Source organism: Uranotaenia lowii, chromosome 1 (assembly GCF_029784155.1).
Source record: "Uranotaenia lowii strain MFRU-FL chromosome 1, ASM2978415v1, whole genome shotgun sequence".
In the NCBI taxonomy this organism is placed as follows: Eukaryota; Metazoa; Arthropoda; class Insecta; order Diptera; family Culicidae; genus Uranotaenia; species Uranotaenia lowii.
This window is the reverse complement of record NC_073691.1, coordinates 115,186,612-115,208,262: the sequence shown is the minus strand read 5'-3', so window position 1 is coordinate 115,208,262 and position 21,651 is coordinate 115,186,612. Positions and strand designations below refer to the sequence as shown.

General features: G+C 38.6%; 1 protein-coding gene across 1 annotated transcript; it reads left to right on the top strand.

The window, feature by feature from the left end:
* Nucleotides 1-2,663: 2,663 nt before the first annotated feature.
* On the top strand, nt 2,664-20,933 carry LOC129739114 (ribosome biogenesis protein NOP53). The gene is made up of 5 exons (XM_055730513.1): nt 2,664-2,855; nt 19,432-19,869; nt 19,990-20,204; nt 20,278-20,452; nt 20,517-20,933. The coding sequence occupies exons 1-5, from the start codon at nt 2,752-2,754 to the stop codon at nt 20,854-20,856; spliced, it is 1,272 nt and encodes a 423-aa protein (XP_055586488.1). The 5' UTR covers nt 2,664-2,751; the 3' UTR covers nt 20,857-20,933.
* Nucleotides 20,934-21,651: the final 718 nt, after the last annotated feature.

The window sequence follows — 21,651 nt, the reverse complement described above, 5'->3', positions numbered from 1 at the left end:
TTTCTAAATTTTGCTATATTTAGACAGCGATTGATGCGCAATTAAGCGAATTATTCATATAATTTTGTCTTATCTTATTGTTATAGACTAGTCAAGTTTTGTTTGTTCGATAAGAATGAAAACAGTAAAATTCCTGTTATATAGAACACACTAAATGTTATGAAAATTCTGACAGCACACTGAAATCTTGGCGAAATTTGTTCTGCAGTGTTCATTACTGCCCAGTTGGCTTATCTTTAGGCTCAATTTTCAGAACGCAAATCTCCTTCAGGCGACCCAATGATAAGTTGAGAAAGTCTGACATCATGAACTTCGCGACATCAATTGATGCATTGTGAGTTCCAAAACCTTAGTGGATGTGGTTTGGCTTCAGTTCTGTAGATTCAAAAAGATAAAAATGTGCGAGATTTATGCTATCTTTTTAGCCATCTAAAAGCCAGATTTTTTTCACAAAAATTCAGTTTTAAGTTGATGCTAACTTTGTTCTAGGATATTATCGTTGGAGTAATACCAATAGTTTTTTTAATTGCATAACTACAGGGGCTCGTAAAACTAAATTTTTAGTACTTAATTGCTTCAAAAAATTGCACATTCCAACCACCTTTTCCCATGTTTTGAAACATATATAGCTATAATTGAATATATTATTTGATAAAATTATTCTAATATTAACTGAGATATTTCAATTTTATAAAAATTAAACTCGTTGCATATTTACCGATTTGTTGTCGTTTTTTCCAAACCCCTCCTTTAGACGAGTTTTGTTTTTCGTTTCTTCTACCTACCCAAGTTTTTTTCCTCGAAAATCATACCTGAATGCACTCATTTTACTGGCAATCCTAAATGGTTGAAACTTTAAGACCAAACTTTCAATAATTTTTCTGGAAGCATAAAAAACAATGACTTAATAAAAAATTGGTGCAAGTGCAAGTTTTCATGTTTTGGGGCTTCTTTAAGCTGTAGCTTTTCACAACTGCTTATCAAACAGTTGCCATTGATGTAGATTGTTAGATTCACGTGATTCAAAGCATAGTGCACAAAAAGTAAGTTAAAACTATGATTGGCTTGGTTTTGTGCCGATTAAAGTGAACCTCGTCTAATTGCGAGTTTGGGCTTTGGCGAGCTGATTGAATAAAATCATGCTTACATTTCAAATTTTTTTCATAATGAGTGATTGAAATAGTGTGCGTTATTCTTTCATATCATCGTACAACGTCTTATTACGTTCATAAACATTTAACACCAAACTAAATGCCCAGGTTATGGTGAGTGGTCCAAAATAAGTACCTAAGGAATAAAGTGGGACCTATTTTCGACATGGGTCAAATTACTATTAAAACCAGTTATTTTGCTTTTTCGAGCTTGCAAAATAGTTTTCACGTGTTTTATCATAGCTGTGAACATGTTTGTATTTGTAAAATTAATCACAGCTATGCAGCAAACCTCTTGAAAGTTAGCTCCAATAATGGCGCGTCCTCCTGAAATGGCCCTGATTCGGTCCAACTGTGAAAAATCAAAACTTTATTTTCAATTTTCTCTCCGTTAACAGCTTACTTAAATAAAATTTTAGATGTGATTAGAATCATAAGAAGTAGCTTTAACTATATTTGTTCTTAATTTTTATGAATAACATGATTTATGAGAGAAATATTGGCAAAAAGCTACAAGGTGGTCCAAAATATGTACCCGGTCCAAAATAAGTCCGTTACCCTACCTGTTTTGCACGATTTTATCGTCTGAATTGCCTGTTTATTTGCGAAAGTTGGGTGGCACTTTCTAACTGGGATAGCATTTCTTCAAATCGATCGATGCGCACACTGGAATCGATATAGAGTTGTTTTGACATTTCTTACGCACACTTGCTGAGCGTGTACAGATGAGACGGGACAATTAACCTCCAAAACTCTCGGTACAAAGAAAGGACTGCCGGTCGACAAACATGGTCGTTTTTGAGGTTGATTGTCCCAAAACTAAAAAGTGTTGGTGAAACAACCAGCATAATATCACCAACACTATCAGCGGCAAATAGGACTATTGCGTACTATCGATTCCAGGGTGCGTAAATTATCCAAAAAACGAAATCGACTGTCATGCAGTGTCATGCAGTGCGTAGCATGGAGGCACTCTGGTTCGAATAGCACATCAACTGTCTCTAGGGACCGGAAGATGGCGCACCAAGCGGTTAATGGAAAATTTTGTACAGAAAAATAAACAAACTCATTGAGAGCCCCGCTCACTCCTCGCCTACTAACTGTGAAAGTCGGAGAACCTAGTGTATCAAAAAATCTTGGTTCATATCGAAAAGCATCATTAAAATATCATCTGAACCGAAGATTACCATGTGTTAAATGGATTTAACTATTTTATAACCTATTTATTCGATTTTTTTTATAATTCAACAATAAATTCGATAATATTTGAGGGATTTTTATGAAAATCAGGACATTTAAGGGACCAATTTTAGGAAACCAGAACAAATCAAGAGTTTTAGAAAAATCAGGACGTTCTTTCGAAAATCAGGACAAATCCTGATAAATCAGGACAAATCCTGATAAATCAGGACACCTAGCACCTCTGTTGGCGATGAAAGTTCTCAAGTTTGGGTATTTTTGAGGTTCAGTGAACCAAAACAACTTAATTCTGAGGAAAAAAAAGGAGCGTGTTTGATCTGTCATTTTAAAAATAATCACATTTTCTGCGTACATGCCGCAAGTTATTTACTTTTTGTTCAGCGAAAAATTGTGATTTAAAATGAAAACTAAATCAAGAAAATCTAAAGCTTCGTGGCGCAAAAATGTAAATATAACCGATGTCGAAGAATACCTGGAAAGTCAACGGGAAGATGAGCGGATCGGGTGAGTAAAGTGTCTTTGTGCTAACGATACATGTGGCCAAAAACAGCCAGCACACTATTTTTGTCGACGAAAAAACATCGGTTGATAACGATTCATCAATATAACGCTTTTTAAACTTAAATTGTTTCTTTAATCCAATATTTTAACATTTATTCGGAACTTTTTTTTCTGAGATTTTTATCCTTCGGGATGATCCATCCCTTTCGGAAAACTTATTTAAAATTGACTAAAAACCGACAATTATATCTGTACCAACACGTGAAAAGGATCTATCTCCAAAAGTAAACAAAAACCATTTTCAGCACCTCATGATAGGCCAACATTTGCACTACTTAACGGTGAAACCCTTTTCAGAAAATATTATTCCGTTACATTAAAACATTCCAAAAGTTTATTTTATGAAAGTGTTTTCCTTAACCTGAATTAATAGTTCATTGTAACTGATAGGCTACGTTTAAGTTAATAAATTACAAATTAAAAACTCAATTTAAGTAAAGGATCACGCAGAGAAAACTTGGATTTTGATACAAAACGAAACTGACTTTGATTCGAAACATTCAGTTTTTTGAATCAAACTCCTGTTTTCTTTGAATCAATGAATTATCGTTCTGATTCAAATGAATAATTTTTGAAAGAAAGAATTAATTGTTTGAACTGAATAATTTTGGACTTTGATTTTAAACAAATTCTTTGATTCAAAAGAAATTTGTTCAATTGCACATTTCGTTAAAAACAAAGTAAATTTTCTTTCAACCAAAGAATATTGTTTTCAACAGAAAGGAATAATTTCTTTCAATTAAAATTTTAAACTTAGAAGATATTTTGGATTGAGCAAGAACCGAATTTCGAATAAAGATTGTCCGGTTGTGTTGAAAATCAAAACTAGTGAATCAGAGAAGATTCAGGATGAAGAATGGTAAGTGTGTGTTAATCCAATAATCAAAAAGTGAATGTTTAAGACTTTATATAAACTCTTGCATTACAGGACCACGGTAGATTCCGCCCCAAATCCAGCGGTCTGATTATCTTCGGCCCGATCTTCAGCGGTAATCACCAGTTGGATGACCACTAAAGCTAGCAACCGGAGCTGCTTCCGGAAGTCTATTGAGCGGCCCAAGAAGTATGCTCTCAGGCCAAAATTAGGATCAAAATTATAGTGAACCAGTGTTAGTGTTAATTTTGTGAATAAAAATAAATTGAAAATGTAAATTCTTTCTTTTTATTATTCAAAATTCCTAATAGGAACTTCGGGACAACAGAAAATATTTCTTCCAATTGGAATAAAAGGAAAATGGTTCAATGAACCAATCCTTTTAAATCTAAATCTAAATTACATTGTAGCAAACAAGAACAACTTTGCATCAAATGAAACTGTTTTTTGTTTCAAAGCATTAATATTTTGATTCAAAGATTTTTCAAAAGAAAAATTCTTTGAAACAAAGGTAAATGCCTTTGAATCAAAGGAATTTTTATTTATCCCAAAATCAAAGGAAAAAATCCTTTGTTTTTGCGGCACTTTCCTTTGAAATAAAAAATCTTTTCGCTGCGTGATGTATAAACATTCTAAAACCAGAACCGCCATCACATTGATATACACCCTTTACTCCGGAAAAATTGTTCGCTGCTACTCCGCAAACAAACTCAGAATAATCAATTTGACTCTTTATTCAACATAAAAACACAGTTGCAAATGAATGCGAGCTTATAACTAAAGCTAAAAATAAGAAAATAGCAAAGGGTGTATAAACAGGTTGGACAAAATATTACGTGAGCAAGGTTCTGTCTACGATAGCGCGTTGTTTTTTCATGAAAATTGATATTCCTCTATTCTAACACATAGAGAATGCTTCTAAAAATCGTTTGTCTTGCATAAAAAGCAAAAATTTCAAGTGATTTTTAATTAGCGATTTAAAATAGGTTGTATTTTTTTTCAAACGCGTTTTTTTCTCGATACGCCATATATGGAGATTAGTCGTTTTATGTGTTGGTAAAGATTTAACACTTTATTCAACATAAAAACATAGTTGCAAATGAACGCGAACTTAAAACTGAAGCTAGAAATGAGAAAATAGCAAAGGGCGTATAAACAGGTTGGACAAAATATAACGTGAGCAAGGTTCTATCTGCGACAGCGTGTTGTATTTTCATGAAAATTGATATCCCTCTATTCTATTATTTAGGGGATGCTTCTAAAAATCGTTTGTCTTTCATAAAAAATAAAAATTTCAAGTGATTTTTAATTAGCGATTTAAAATAGGTTGTATTTTTTTCAAACGCGTTTTTCTCGATTCGCCATATATGGAGATACATCCTTTTCACGTGTTGGTACAGATATTGTTCGACCGCTTCAAATTATTTTTATTCCATCAAATTAATAAACCTATTCAACCAATCCGTATTTTCCACCCTACATACCGTTATTTATTTTCGTTAATCTTAAAAAAATGTATTCTATAATGGAGTTGCGTTTAATGTGTTATGATATTTGTTACTTCAAATGGGCTCGACACTAATACCGTATTTTTTCACCTGGTGGCAAACCAGGGGCAACCTAGGTTCGCTCTAACTAACTGCTGTCATCGTACTCATTTATTGCTCTAGAGGCAACCTATAGGTTTGCTCGAAAAACGGACGGAGTCGCCCTGAGAAGAAAGTCAGTTTTGCGAGAAGTTCACCAATACTCTCAACGTTGTTGTCAAAACATTAAACAGCTGTTTTTGGCTGAAAGTAAAACAGTTGAAATAATGAACGGGAAAATGATTATTGCCGCGATTTTGAACCTCTCAGCCAAACAAAATCGTACTATCTACTGTACAGTGCAACCCGGACACGAAAAAAGGCAATCCGGACACGAAAAAAGGCAATCCGGATGTGAAGAACCGCGTGAAGAAATCCAAAAGGGAGAACAAAATGACAGCTGAATGTAAACATTGCGCTCGTTTTCACGCACACCTACGTATGGAATAACTCGAAACCCCAAAGTCGTTTTTTTTATTCGGACGGATCCAGAGCCAAAGCCGGAATTTAAAAAAAAATACGCCATAAATTTCGAAAGCAGTGTTTTATTTAGGCAGCTTCAAAGCTAAAATACAGTTTTGTTTTAGTACAAGTTTTCATTTTTTAAGTAGATCACACTTACATATTACAGCGAGAAAGTTTCCTACGCTAAACTACTCGTATTCGATTCCGGATCTATCCGGACCGAATGAGGATGCCACTAAACATAAACATAAACATTAAACGATTAATAGACCCGAATAACCCGGATAGTTAAAAGGTCTCAAATAAATTATAATAATAATTAAACTATTAAGATCGAATTTCAATTTCAGTCGAGTAAAGTAAAAAGAACTTGTAAGTTGTAATTTATTAACTTTAACGCAGCCTGTCGGTTACTATCAACAATTATTTTAGGTTAAGAAAATCACTTGTGTAACTAAATGTTGTATTAATAAATCTTTATATATCGAAATATAATATTTGTGTTATGAAGCTCTGTTCATCGCGGTCTTGAAGGTTGTTAGCTAACTGGTTTGTCTTGTCGCCAAAGACAAGTTGTTCCAACAAAAGGGGTCATACTCCAGTATCAAGGAATATTGAAAGAAGGTAGTGCCGAGAGCCATATTGGATTTTTTTCGTGACGTCACTGTTGCCAAGCTGTCGAAGGTTTATACTAGTAGAAGTCAAATTTCAAAGTTAAACACATTAAAGAACTAAATTAAAATCCAATTTGATTCGGATTATGTTGTAAGGTTACTAGTTGATTGTGCTATGAGGTTTTTTTTGTGTTTAATAGACTGCAGTGTGTATTATTCTTGAATTTGTTAATGAATGCATATTCATGCTCTATGTGAAACGAGCAAAAATAGTAATTTTCCCCTTTCAAAAGGTCTGATTGGTAGTTTATGGCAGTGCACCTCATCGTCATGATTTGAATCTAACATGGTGTACCGTATGAATTTCTAATTTAGAACAATTAACCCCAATAAAACCATTGCAACTTTGGTTTACTAAATTCCAATAAAAGATTGTTGTTGGATTCGAAAAATACTATTTTTGGTTATTTTATTTTATCAACGATTCAAACCTAACTGATTTCAACATTTATAAGCAAAATTTTGAACTAATTATCAAGTTTTGTCAATTTAAGTTAGGATACCTTAGCAACTTCAATCGTCTGAATTAAAGCAAAACAATTACTACATTCAACTTTTTTAGTATCAGTCTTGAAGAACAATAATATTTCTAGAATTGTGTGCCTTCAAAGTTGAAAAAATCTTCAATTTTTTTTAATTGCTAGCAAAAAAGGAAAAATTTTCATATAAATTCACAGATTATTGGCAACAGTTACGTCACAGGCGATACTAATACTAAAGCAAGGCTGCCTCGGCACTACCTCCTTTAAATATTCCTTGCTCCAGTATGACCTTGCGGTTGTGGTTTTTTTTTTTTTTTTTTTTTCGGATTTTCGCAACGGTAGTTAGACCCGAAATTTGACAACCGTTATTTGACAGCTCTGCTAAGAAACACTAAGGCCGATGACATAGTAAATACGATGCGATGCGATGCGGCGAATGCGATTCAATGCGGTGAACCACATTTGATGGAAATGTATGTGAATCGCTTAAACCTGACATACTCAACGCGGCGAAGCAGGTGTCAATTTGTTCCGCCGCTCGAGTTCGCATAGGCTGCGTCCGTAAATTTTCCGCCAATTCGCATCGCATCGCACTCACTATGTCATCGGCCTGGCCGATGACATAGTGAATACGATGCGATGCGATGCGGTGAATGCGTAACTATTACGTAAATATGACTACAAACTTTATTGAAATTCTAACATTTTGTTGTCTTTAGATTTTCGATGCAACAAAAATTGAATTTACTGGAATTTTTCAAAGTTGGCTACTTTGCGCGATTCTTTCACTAATTTTCACATATTTCACTAACTTTCACATATTTTTTTAAACACTCTACCATCGCTCAAACAGTATTTACTAGCAATCGAATGAAAAGTAGGTTTTTTAGACCACTTTTTTGAACTTTTTGTGACCATTTCATTAAAAAAAAAATTAAAAAATTATTTCTTGTCTTCATGATGTAGGCATTAACTTCAGCTTTCATATGCATAAGGCAAATATTTTTTTGGATGTGTAACATATGAACTACAGCAGTTTTCGTGAGGCATGTTTTTTTCGGATTTTTTTTCTTTCATGCTGAATAACGAGAAAACTTGTAACTTTAGCTGTATATAATGTTCTAAACATATTTTACTGATGAATGGAGTAGGTCGCAAAATCTTCTGTGACGTGTTAAACCATCTATATGTGCTTACACCGACAGGAAATGCGCACCTGAACAGCGTCTGTTAACTAGGTTACGTATCGGGCACACTCGTTTAACACACAGCTTTCTCTTGGTACGATCTATACCTCCCGAATGCTCCTTTTGCGGAGTAAGAATAACTGTCCAACATATTCTGGTTGATTGTAGAGGATTTGATCAAGCCCGACGAGCTTGTGATATGGAAGGCTCAATCTATGATATTTTATCGAATTGTACAAGCAAAGAAACCAACGTTGTAAAATTCATAAAACTCTGTAATCTGACGGATAAAATGTAGATGTTTTTGTTGTTATAGTAACAGACACGAATGCCATGTAAATGGTAAAATGTCTTTAATAATAATAATAATAATAATAATAATATTTTACTGACATGACTTTTGATGTAAGTTTTGTTTAAATCGGTCTAACACGCCAAAAGTTATAACGATTTGAGCTTGTGGTGTCAAATTGATACTCCTAGTGCTGATAAGGGTACTGAAATCTAATGCGGATGAGGGTTCAAACATCTTTGACTTATTTGAAACATTCGTTGTACTGTATATTATGTGATAATGTTGAATGTTTATGTTGACTCAATTCATTCAAATTTAGGATTTCAAGTTTAGTTTCCATTCAATATTTCTATCGCGCTAGCACAAAATTTAACTTCAGATGTTGGACTTCCAACGAAGAAAAAATATGTTTCTACTAGATTGTCGGAAGTATTTGTGTTGTCAGTTCCCAAAAATTGCACAATATTTGTTTGATTGAGTCGAATGACGATTTGCAACAAAGCTGTTTGAAGTTGTTTGTTTCTACTTAATATCGGGCGGTGAACAAAGTGCGGGTGGATCGATTTGATTTCCTTCTAATGGGGAGGACGGTTCCACTTCGAATATTAAAACGTTAATTTACTCAAACAACTTAACTTTATTAATAAGAGAAACACGAGATTTCGATGTTGATCGTATGCAAATTTTTCTCTAACTGACCGTTATTTTTCACTTGTGTTGCCAGTTATTTTCAACGGTCATTTTTTGTAGACTTCTTCCGTGCTGGCAGATTGACAGAAACGGAACATATTCCGGCCGGGGGTGGTGACTTGTTGTCCTCTATTGGTAGAAGCGATATCTTGGTGATAGCACGACGATATGTTGATCCTTCGCTAAAGACATCTACGGCGCGTACCAAATTATCATCGCCAGGGAACACAGCTGTGATGCGGCCAAGTTTCCATTCGAGAGGGGGTCGGTTGTTGTCATGGAGGATAACGATCATGCCAGGTTTGATGTTATCTTGCACGGATGTGTTCTTCTTCCGCACCTGAAGAGATGACAGATAGTCCCTGGACCAAGCTCTCCAAAAGTGCTCACGCATAAGTTGTATGTGTTGCCATCTGTTTAATCGTCCTATTTTCTCATCACAATAGGTAGGGCCTGATGGTGCTGTCAATGGTCGACCGATGAGGAAGTGTGCTGGCGAAATTACCTCTGGATCAGCAGGATCGTTGGAAATCGAATAGAAGGGCCTGGAGTTGAGGATGGCTTCGATCTTACACAACAGAGTGGCCATTTCTTCGAAGGACAACAAAGTGGTACCGATGACTCGCTTCAAGTGATATTTGGTGCTCTTTACAGCGGCCTCCCAAAGGCCACCAAACTCGGGAGCATTTGGCGGGATGAAATGCCAACCGATTTCTTTCGACTGGCAAAACCTATCGATTTTGTTGGCTTGCTGCTGATCTTGGAACTGCTGGTACAATTGATGGAGTTCGTTGCTGGCACCTTTGAAGTTGGTTGCATTATCGGAATGCAATTCGGCAACCATCCCTCGGCGGCTGATGAACCTCTCCAGGGCAGCGATGAATGCATCGGTCGTCAAATCTGACACCAATTCCAGATGGATTGCTTTTGTGGCCATGCACACGAAAACCGAGACGTAAGCCTTGACCACCTTCGGACGATATTTACCTTGCTTCACTTGGATCGGACCAGCATAATCGACACCGGTGATGTTGAATGGCGAGGAAAACACCACACGCTGCCTTGGCAATTCACCCATCAGTTGCTGGACGTTGGTTGGATTCACACGGAAACACTTGATGCATTGCCGTGTTACATTGCGAACTGTGGAACGGGCGTTGAGCAACCAGAAACGTTGTCTAAGCGCTGAGATGAGCCCACTCGGACCCACATGGAGAAGCTCAAGATGCAAAGCTCGGACCAGTAGCTTTGTGACCGGATTGTTGTTTGGTAGGATGAGCTGATGCTTTGATTCGTCGGGCAAGTTGGAATGTCTCAGTCGACCACCAACTCGAAGAAGACCGTCGGATAGGATGGGATTGAGAGCTGCTAATCTTTTGCATGGGACACCTGTTTGGACTCGTTTGATTTCGTCGTCAAATTCCAAATGTTGAATAACACGAACGATGACCAACATGGAATTTCGAAGCTCGTCGATAGTCAAATGCGGATGCAACACACGTTCCTCTTTTGGCTTGCGGCGGTTGTTAATATACCTCAACACCCAGGCGATAATTCGTTGCAGCTTTCGGAAACAGCTCACATCGGTGAAAACGTCCAACGGTTTTTGATTGGTTGCCAGAGTAGTCACCAAGTTGACTTTCAACTCCGGCAATTCATCATCGGGGATGTCTTCTGGGCGCTCTTCGATGAAAGTTGCTTCGGTCAGGAATTGTGGGCCTTCCCACCACGTTGTATTTTGGCTCAGCGGGAACGGCAGTTGGCCTCTCGACACAATATCGGCTGGATTGAACTGCGATGGAACGTAATGCCACTGTTCGTGTTGGGTGTGGAGATTAATTTCGGCAATTCGATTACGTACAAAAATCTCAAGTCGGTCGGGGTGTTTTTTGATCCAAGCCAAAACGATTTGACTGTCGGACCATAGTAGAACTTTGCGAAAATTGATGTCAATAAAGGAAACAATTTTTGTCACCAATTTGACTAGAAGTACTGCAGCACACAATTCTTTCCTTGGAATGGACAATTCGTGGAGGGGGGTGACTTTTGATTTGCTACTCAGCAAGCGAACCTTACAGGAACCATCGGGAAAAATGCTTCGTATGTAGACACATGCACCATATGCTACCATAGAAGCGTCGGCGAAACCATGCAGCTCGTAAGCCACAGCGTCGTTGAATGTCACTTGGCGGGGGATTGCAATTTCGTTGAGGTGAGAAAGTGACTCTCGGAGGTCGTTCCAATGCTTGAGGCTGTCGTTGTCGAGATGATCGTCCCAGTCCAATTTCTTTCGCCAAAGTTGTTGAACCAGGAGTTTAGCGATGACGATGGTTGGCGATATCAATCCCAATGGATCGAACAATTTGGCAATTTCGGAACACACAATTCGTTTCGTGGTGGGCTGCTTTTCGTTCACTGTCGGGGGAGTGCATCGGGCAATTAAAAGTTGATCAGTACTAGGCACCCACAGTACGCCTAGGACCTTAATCGCTTCGTTGATGTCGAATTCGTCGTAACGTTTGGTGGTTTCTTGCTCATTCACCGGGATGTGTTCGAGCAATTGGGTTGAGTTGGAGCACCATTTGTGAACAGGAAAACCACCCTTCAGCAGAATGGCCTTCAGTTGTCGTTGGATTTCAATCACCTCGTCGATGTTGTCGGAACCAGACATGATATCGTCAACATAGCAATCATGTCTTAAGATGTTAGCAGCTTTGGGAAACTTGTCTCCCTCGTCGTCGGCGAGTTGTATCAAGCACCTGGTTGCTTGAAACGGAGCTGATGCGGTCCCATAGGTGACGGTTGTCAACTCTAGAACCTGCAAGGGGTGTTTCGGGTTTTCTCTCCAGAAAATGCGTTGATAACCAGTGTCGTCGGGATGCACTCGTACTTGTCGGTACATTTTGGCGATGTCAGCAGTAAAAACGTAACGATGTTTGCGGAACCTTAGCATAATGCTAAACAAGTCGTTTTGAACCACTGGGCCGACGGTGAGGACGTTGTTGAGGGAAAGACCAGACGGGGATGATTTTGCGCTTCCATCGAACACCACTCTGCACTTTGTGGTGGTGCTGCTGGGGCGAAGTACAGCGTGATGTGGAAGATAATATTTCCCACGCTGGGGCGGGTCGTCGGCTTCGTTGATTGTTTGGCAGTGACCAAGTAGTTGATATTCACGAATGAATTCAACATACTGGGACCACAGTTCGGGATTTCGTTGCAAGCGATTTTCCAGCATGAAAAACCTTTTCAATGCTAGGTTTCGGCAGCTGTCCAGCTTGTCGGCATTTGGTTTCAACGGCAATCGAACGGTGTACCTACCGGAAACATCACGGGTGTGGGTGGCAACAAAATGTTCCTCACATTGCTGCTCTTCGGCTGTCGTTTTCGGAGCGGTTGGAACTTCCTCAAGTTCCCAGAATCTGGTGATGGAATTTTCGATGGATTCCACCGAGGCTAGTTGGGCATATTGGATGGGCTCATAGTTGGATTTCGTTGTCAGGGTACCAGTCACAAGCCAACCAAGGTGTGACTCTCGGAGTTCGGGTAAATAGGGATCCAGTATGAGATGGCCGGTCTTGAGGATGTTGAAAAAGAGCGCTGCTCCAATCAGTAGATCGATTTTGTCGGGCTTGAAGAAGTTTGGATCTGCTAATTGGACACCATGGGGGAAATGCCACTCAGTGATGTCGATGTTGGTTGATGGGATCGGACCAGTCACCTTCGGGATCACTAGACATTCTAGCTCGGTGCGGAAATCACTACAGCGTGATTGGAGGTGAACCTTGACGAGGTGGCGGGCGACAGTTTTAATTTCGTTGATGCCACCAATTGGAACGTCGACCTTTCGTTTTTCGAGACGCAGCGTGCTGGCCAGCTGATCGGTGATGAAATTTACCTGGGACCCACTGTCAAGGAGAACTCGGCAGGTTTGAGGTTGGTTGTCGTTATCCAGGACGTGAACGACAGCGGTGAGCAACAACACTGTTTTGGGAGAAGCAGTGTAATTGCATGGCATGGACGAAACGGTTGGTTGTTGTGCGGCTTGAGAAGGGGCATCGATTTGGGTGGTGGGTGTAGCCATCGGTTTCGGTTGTTGTTGTTGTTGTTGTTGATCTTCGTGGAGCTGAGTGTGGTGTCGTTTACCACACTTCTGGCAGTTCTTGGTTGATGGACAATCCTTCGAGCGATGACCCTTGGTTAGGCAATTGTAGCACACTCCGGAAGCTCGAACCTTTTCCATTCTTTCGGCACTGGGTAGAATGGACAGCTTGTTGCATTGGAAATTTCGGTGCGGGCCTTCACAAAACGCACATTGGATGGACGGTTTGTCGAACGCTGCGGTTGCTGCGTACGACCGCTGATTGGGGACCTTCGGTTGAGCTTGCTTGGTTGTAGATGGTTTCGGAATCGGGATCGGGCAAATGGATTCGCATCGTTCCAACACTTGGCACTGACTCTTGAGGAAAGCAATCGTGGATCGGTATTTCGGCAACTCTCCGGATTTGAGTGTTTGTTCCCAAACCTTCCGTGTTGATGGATCCAAAGCTGACGTCAGCAAGAAAACGACCATCAATTCGGACACTCCAGTCAATTCTTGCTGCAGATAATCGAGACACTCGACATGCTTGGAACACTCGTCGAGAAGATTCCGCAGTTCTTTGTAGGATTCGGATGTCATCTTTTTCAGCGAGAGCAAGCCACGGATGTGGGTCTCGACGATGATGCGATGATTTTCGAATCTCTCGGTGAGGATTCTCCATGCGTGTGCGTAGTTCCCATCGTTGATCGTTTTTGCGTCCAGAACGCCAGCGGCTGCTCCGATGAGTGCTTTGTCCAGGTGGTACAGCTTAATCGCATCGGAATCGCGCGATTGAGCCATCACATCCTGAAACATCGCTTTGAATTTGGGCCAATTGGTGTACTCACCGTCGAATGTCGGGAATGGCGCTTTCAGCGGCTGTTGGTGCACGATGACTTGCGGATGTGGTGGAGGATGTTGATGATCGATGATTTGGGCTTCGATGCTGGCGGATGTCCAATCGTACAGCTGCTCGAAGCGGATGTAGTTTTCCTCTTGTGAGGTTAGGTCTTCGGCGGGCAACAAGGCGACTATTTGGCTGTGAAAATTTGAAAATTCACCGTATGCTGCTTCCAGTTTTCGGGTGTACACCTTCAGCTGTGGTAAATCCAGAAGCATTCCCTTCACTGCGTTGTGGATTCGGGCTACCTTTTGATAAACCTGATTTCGTTGGCGGAACAGTGAAGAAAGCTGCTTCATCGTTTCGGCGTCGACAGCAGCGGCCGGCTGCTCGGAAGATTCAAGCGGTACCATCGGATTCGGGAACAGTGTTTGAGTTCGATTACTTGGAGACTCGGAACCGTCGCTTTGGAGGTTATGTTCACTCGGATTCGGAAAACCTAAGAAGTCGTTCGTTTCGTCGGGATCTGTTCCGGCGGAACCTTTCGGGGGCGTTCTGTTGAGCGGCATCTTTCCTTCGGTTCAAATCCGGTTCGAAACAGGACCAATGTTCGGGCGGTGAACAAAGTGCGGGTGGATCGATTTGATTTCCTTCTAATGGGGAGGACGGTTCCACTTCGAATATTAAAACGTTAATTTACTCAAACAACTTAACTTTATTAATAAGAGAAACACGAGATTTCGATGTTGATCGTATGCAAATTTTTCTCTAACTGACCGTTATTTTTCACTTGTGTTGCCAGTTATTTTCAACGGTCATTTTTTGTAGACTTCTTCCGTGCTGGCAGATTGACAGAAACGGAACAATTCACGGTTTCTGGATTTTTTTTCACAAAACAATTTTTGAATAAACATGATGAAAATACTACGTATTCTTTAAGGTTACATGCCACCATCATTTTTCAGTAATTTTTTTTTGGAGATTTTCATCTGCAAGGATAATTGTGATCGCTCAAGATTTTTCAGTTGTTATTTAAATCGTTATTTAAATGATGATTGAAAAAGCTTGAGCACTGAATCATCCTTGCGGATGAAAATCACAAAAAAAATAGCAACTTAAAGAAAGCTGGCAAAAGTAATTGAACTACTTTTTGGCATTTTTACTGAAACTAAACTCTGAAATAAGATTTTGACAATTTCTTCCGAACACAAAAATTTGCAAAAGATTCAAAGTTTGAAATAAAAAATACTTATATTGTAGTTAATCCTTCGATTTTGTGTATAAAAATGCGGAGAAAAACAATTCAAAATAAGCTCTGCATTCTTTCTTCTTCTTCCTTCTGATTGAAGTTTCAATCAAGTTTACCATATACTATACCATACCATACCATAAGTTCTTTAAATAGGTAAACAATGTTCCAATCAGAACGTTACCATGTGCAATAATCATTTTAAATGGTATGAAATGTTGCTGAAAAATCATGATTGATTCTGAAACATGTTTGTCTTAGTAAAAAAAACGTATGAAAGTGTTCTGAAGATTTATTTCAGTTTCAAAGTTTGGTTTCCATGTTTGACATTGGTGGTAGTGTAAATTTGCGGTAGTGAGTCAAGGAATATTTAAAGGAGGTAGTGCCGAGGCAGCCTTGTTTTAGTATTAGTACCGCCTGTGACGTCACTGTTGCCAATAATCTGTGAATTTATATGGAATTTTTTCAATTTTTGTTAGCAATTAAAAAAAATTGAAGATTTTTTCAACTTTGAAGGCACACAATTCTAGAAATATTATTGTTCTTCAAGACTGATACTAAAAAAGTTGAATGTAGTAATTGTTTTGCTTTAATTCAGACGATTGAAGTTGCTGAGGTATCCTAACTCAAATTGACAAAAATTGATAATTAGTTCAAAATTTTGCTTATAAATGTTGAAATCAGTTAGATTTGAACCGTTGATAAAATAAAATAACCAAAAATAGTATTTTTCGAATCCAACCACAATCTTTTATTGGAATTTAGTAAACCAAAGTTGCAATGGTTTTATTGGGGTTAATTGTTCTAAATTAGAAATTCATATGGTACACCATGTTAGATTCAAATCATGACGATGAGGTGCACTGCCATAAACTACCAATCAGACCTTTTGAAAGGGGAAAATTATTATTTTTGCTCCTTTCACATAGAGCATGACTGTGCATTCAATAACAAATTCAAGAATAATACACACTGCAGTCTATTAAACACAAAAAAAACCTCATAGCACAATCAACTAGTAACCTTACAACATAATCCGAATCAAATTGGATTTTAATTTAGTTCTTTAATGTGTTTAACTTTGAAATTTGAATTCTACCAGTATAAACCTTCGACAGTTCGGCAACAGTGACGTCACGAAAAAAATCCAATATGGCTCTCGGCTATACCTTCTTTCGGGAGTATGACATTTGGCATAAAGCCATTTGGCATAATGCCTTTTGGCATAAAGCCATTTGGCATAAAGCCATTTGGCATAAAGGCCATTTGTCATAAAAGCCATTTGGCATAAAAGCCATTTGGCATAAAGCCATTTGGCATAATTTCTTTTTTCGTGTGATCACGTTGAGATTCACTTTTCGGACAACGTTGCATGTTTTCTTTTCTTAAGTTTTGCGGCATTGCCGCAAATATCGAGGATGCAGAGGGTGAGGTGGCACAAAGCCGCCGAAGCTCCCCAATCCGAGGTGGCCGCCGACCCGCCGTCGGAAGCGGCGGCCTTATTACATTGGTCTAGGTCTACTGGGGCCTCCTAGGTTTACGTGAAAGCTAGGGGTGATCCCTTAGCTCCGTCCGCCGCGCGATAGCGCGAAGGACACACTTTCATGAAAGTTCGAACGCGCAGCGTGAGGAGGCTGGTCTTGACTTTTGTAGAACCGCAATAAGTAAGGCGTTTAGACCTAAGCTTGAACCGATTCCTCACGCTGCGCGTTCGAACTTTCATGAAAGTGTGTCCTTCGCGCTATCGCGCGGTGGACGGAGCTAAGGGATCACCCTAGCTTTCACGTAATCCTAGGAGGCCCCAGTAGACCTAGACCAATGTAATAAGGCCGCCGCTTCCGACGGCGGGTCAGCGGCCACCTCGGATTGGGGAGCTTCGGCGGCTTTGTGCCACCTCACCCCCTGCATCCTCGATGTTTGCGGCAACTCCGCAAAATTTGAAAAAAAATTGCATGTTTTTTTAAACAGTCACCACTCGGTAAGCTGAAATTATGCCAAATGGCTTTATGCCAAATGGCTTTTATGCCAAATGGCCTTTATGCCAAATGGCTTTTATGCCAAATGGCTTTATGCCAAAAGGCATTATGCCAAATGGCTTTATGCCAAATGTCATACTCCCCTTCTTTCAATATTCCTTGGTAGTGAGTTGAGAAAATCCAAAATAAGTCTGAAAGAGCCAAGGAATATCTAAATAAGGTAGTGTCGAGAGCCATATTGGATTTTTTTGTGACGTCACAAAATCGATTGTATCGAAAACTATGTGAGGATTGTATGAATTTCAAAGAAAACACGTTTTAAAACGAAACCGAATTCCAATTTCATTTCTATTTTGTTGTAGGGCCTCTCTTTGACTATGTAATGGAGTTTTTTGGTCCTTTGAAGATTGCATCATGGTTTTTTCTTAATTTATTAATGAATGCATTGTCGTCTTGAAGCTAAAACGTACAAAAATGAAGAAAATATCAACTTTAAAAAGGTCTAGCTGGTAGATATTGAGTGTTCAACTGATTGTCATGATTTTAATCCAACCGGTTTACCATATACCGTGAACGGCCCTAATTCTGCGTACCTGCTGTACTGCCCCTACTCGCATAACAGTCCCATATGAATTTTTGTCATTTTTCATCTAATCTTACAGTTCGTCATTTTGAACATTAGACTTCAATATAAATTAATAAAAAAAGAAACTTTGATCTAGAAATTATGAAAAAAAAATATCAACTAGTGACTGTCCCATATGAAATGTACCCGCATAACAGTCCCATATGTGAAATACCACGGATGTAGTCACCTTACTATGTTTCTTCCGGTGAAATGATCTTTGATTTATTGCTTTAAGTCATTTAAACAAGATTCAACTCACTTGATGTCGAATTATGCACACTACACAGTAAATTTAACTATAGTTTTTGAAATGCAGGCTAAAATGAAGGAAGGATGGTCTTCCTGTGAGAAAAACGATCAGAAACAACTAAAAACCATCTATTTGTTTATTTATTAGAAACACCTTTGCCGAAGGGTTCGACAATGCGAGATGAAGGCAGGCTACAATTATGAAAACTCGACCGAATCCAATGCTTCAGTGCGCCGCCACGGAACCCTTATGGAAAAATACAATAATATGATCCTTAATTTAACCTCATCCCTTCCCAAATTTAGATTTTTTTTACTAACATGTCGAGTCGCCGCGACTATTTCGGCTCCCCCCTTCCCTAACATAGCTGTAAAGATAAGTTTCAAGAATACCACGGCACATAAAACTTTGTAGAGTAATTGGCCTTAAATATACTATTATTATTTAATAAAAAAAACTAAAAACCATGATAAGATTCAACTTACAATGTGGAATTCACGAACTACATTTACAAGTTCAGAAATGATCAAATTTAAGTCTTAGAAGGTAGCTTGGTGAGCAAACCATATTCTGTATTGGACTGTTATGCGAGTAGATTTGAAAAAGCTCTCGAATATGCTCGCATAACAGTCCCATAACAAACAAAAATGGTGCTCCAGACCTTACCAGTTGTCAAATTTCGAAAATTTCAGGTCCAACGATTTATTATGTCATTTATTATGACAGAATACATTCCATTAAACGATTTTTGTTTATGCTGAAAGCTGTGGTCACAATTTTAAAATGTATTCCAAAACAGAAAAAGCTGATTTTCTCGCTTGCTCGTTTTTTTCATATGGGACTGTTATGAAAGTAGGGGCAGTGTACCTGTGTTTCAAACCATGGACGTTGAATCTGAAAGGAAGTGTTCTACAAACTGAGCTATGTCTGAGTTGGCAGTTTATAAAAATTTATTTTCAAGTATAAGAGCACCGCACTTTTATATCCAGAGTCTCTACCAAAAACATGCATATCATAACTTATTCTAACAAATTTTAAAATGTCGCGTTTTTTCTCAAATGTCTCAATATGTCCAGCTTTTTTAAAAAACCATCTCGCAAGCCTAGTTTAAAGGCTCAATCATGAGCATTTAGCTTAAGCTTTTTTTTTTTAAGTTTTTAGGAATTAATCGATGAACTATGATGACTATAACTTTACAAAGTAAAATAACGAATTAAATTGTACTCATTTTAAATCCTCAGTACTATCGCTGATAAACCAGATGCCGCACTCTTCACCAAGGATGTAACCAGGTCCGACAATCGAAAACTGTTGAAAGCTCAACGAAGAAAGAAGTTTACCGCCAAACCAATGTTTTGCAATGCCTTAGAGAACCATTCCAAAGTTTCGGACCCGATTGCTAAACGCAATCTGATTACGAACGAGCAAAGGATTGCTTCTATTAAGAAAAAGAGAGAAGACATTATATCTAGAAAAACTAAAGTATCCGCTAAAAATGCACAAAAAAAGGCTCGGAGTACTGATCAATTTGCGATGGATATTTGGGAAGAAGATCCGGTTCCGGAAGAGTTACAAAACGAATGGATCAGCGAAAGCGTTGTTTTACATAACATGAAAAACACTGGCAAACCTTTGGTCAAAGTTGCTGCTTCTACACACGCAAAACCAAATGTCGTGCCGTAAGTATTGTTAAGCGTTCGGAAGCTTATACCTTGTTTAATTGCTTTACAAATATTTTTTTGAATTTATGAAATAAGTGGCTTTTGGATCTCAACTCTTTTTTTGTGAAATCATTGCAGTAATGTTGAACTGCCGTCTGCTGGAACCAGCTACAATCCTTCGATTGATGATTATAATGAGTTGAAGGAACAAGTTATTGAAAAGGAACGAGTAATTATCAAGAAAGCTGAGCATTTGGATCGAGTAGTGACGCAAAAGTTCACAAAACTTTCAAAGGAAGACCGTGATCGGATCATTCATGAAGAAATGACAGAAGGATTGTTTCAAACAGAAGGTTTGTGTCAGTTTCTAATATGTATGTTTCAATAATTTTTTCGCAATGAGTTAACAATCATTCAATATCGCAGGTGTTGATGAACCGGTAGAGTATGACGACGTTGACGAATACAAATCTGTCAACCCGCCCGTCAAAAATAAAAAGAAGGACCGGAAGGCGTTGAATAAAAAGTTCCGAGCAGTAGCCAAGAAAAATGCTGAGGTTGAACTGAAGGTTGAATTGAAGAAGTTACGCGATATAAACCGGTAAGAAAACAAATGTTAGTTTTATATCAAGATATAAATACATAAATTTATCGATTGCTTACAGTGTACATGAATACCAATGTTTGTTGGATAAACATGAAGCGAAAAGTGAAAAATTGCAGAAGAACCGTGCCAAGCGCCAAGAGGAGAAGAAGAAAACCGCTGGACGTGTTGCGTATCTAAAGTTTGAAGAAGCCGAAATAGATTTCGCTGAACCTTCGGAGCTGGCCGATAGCCTGCGGACTGTTGTTCCGAATAAGAGTCTACTGGCAGATCGGTTCAAAAGTTTCCAGCGGCGAACACTGATCGCACCGAAGAAACACCGCGACGGAATACCGCGCAACAATAGGTCCACCCTGAAGAAATGGAAACGTTACGAACTTAGTACACATAAAATAGTGTAATATAATATTTTTCTACTATGTAACCTTCAATATGTGTATCATTGGAAATATATCTGATAAGTTTCCAGATATACGAATTTCCAGTTAGTTTAATTTTTGACAAATTAGTTGATTGTTACGACTCGGTTGAATTTGTTATTTAATTGCCGTGAAAGCACTAATGGCCGCGCGGTACGGGCCGAGCTATTAAATCTAGGGGTGGAACAACTTTGACACAAAGTAGGCGCGGTGAAGAAGTGGGCACGGAAGACAAAATTTTGACAGCCTATTACATTGTTTACGTTTTGTGTCAAAGAAAATCAATGGGGCTTATTCTGCGAGGCGAGTGACGTGAAGTGACTTGGTTTTTTAGAGTCACCGTATTCTAGCAGGCGAATGCCGTGACTTGAATGAACTTTAGGTGACTTGAATGAACTTTTTTTACTGTCACCGTATTCTCAGAGGCGAATGGCGTGACTCAAGTCGGTGCCAAGTGACTTTTGAAGTCGTAACCTATTCCGCAGGTGACTTGGAAGAAATAAAAACTAAAATTTTCAATATGACAAAATTTTAATGAAATTGTTACAGAAACTTTAAAGTAAATGTTTTTAGATGAAAAATATTCAATTATAATGAAAGTTTGTGTCTTAAAAGTAAATAAAAAAACGTGCACAGAACTTCTCAGTTCCTGATATTCGATTCTAGTTGAAAATAAATTTGAAGACCTGAATTACAAATCATTTGTTAAATTTTGACCTTGAAACACTGAACAATTGCTCATCAAATATGTATAAAAAAATATATTGGTATCATACC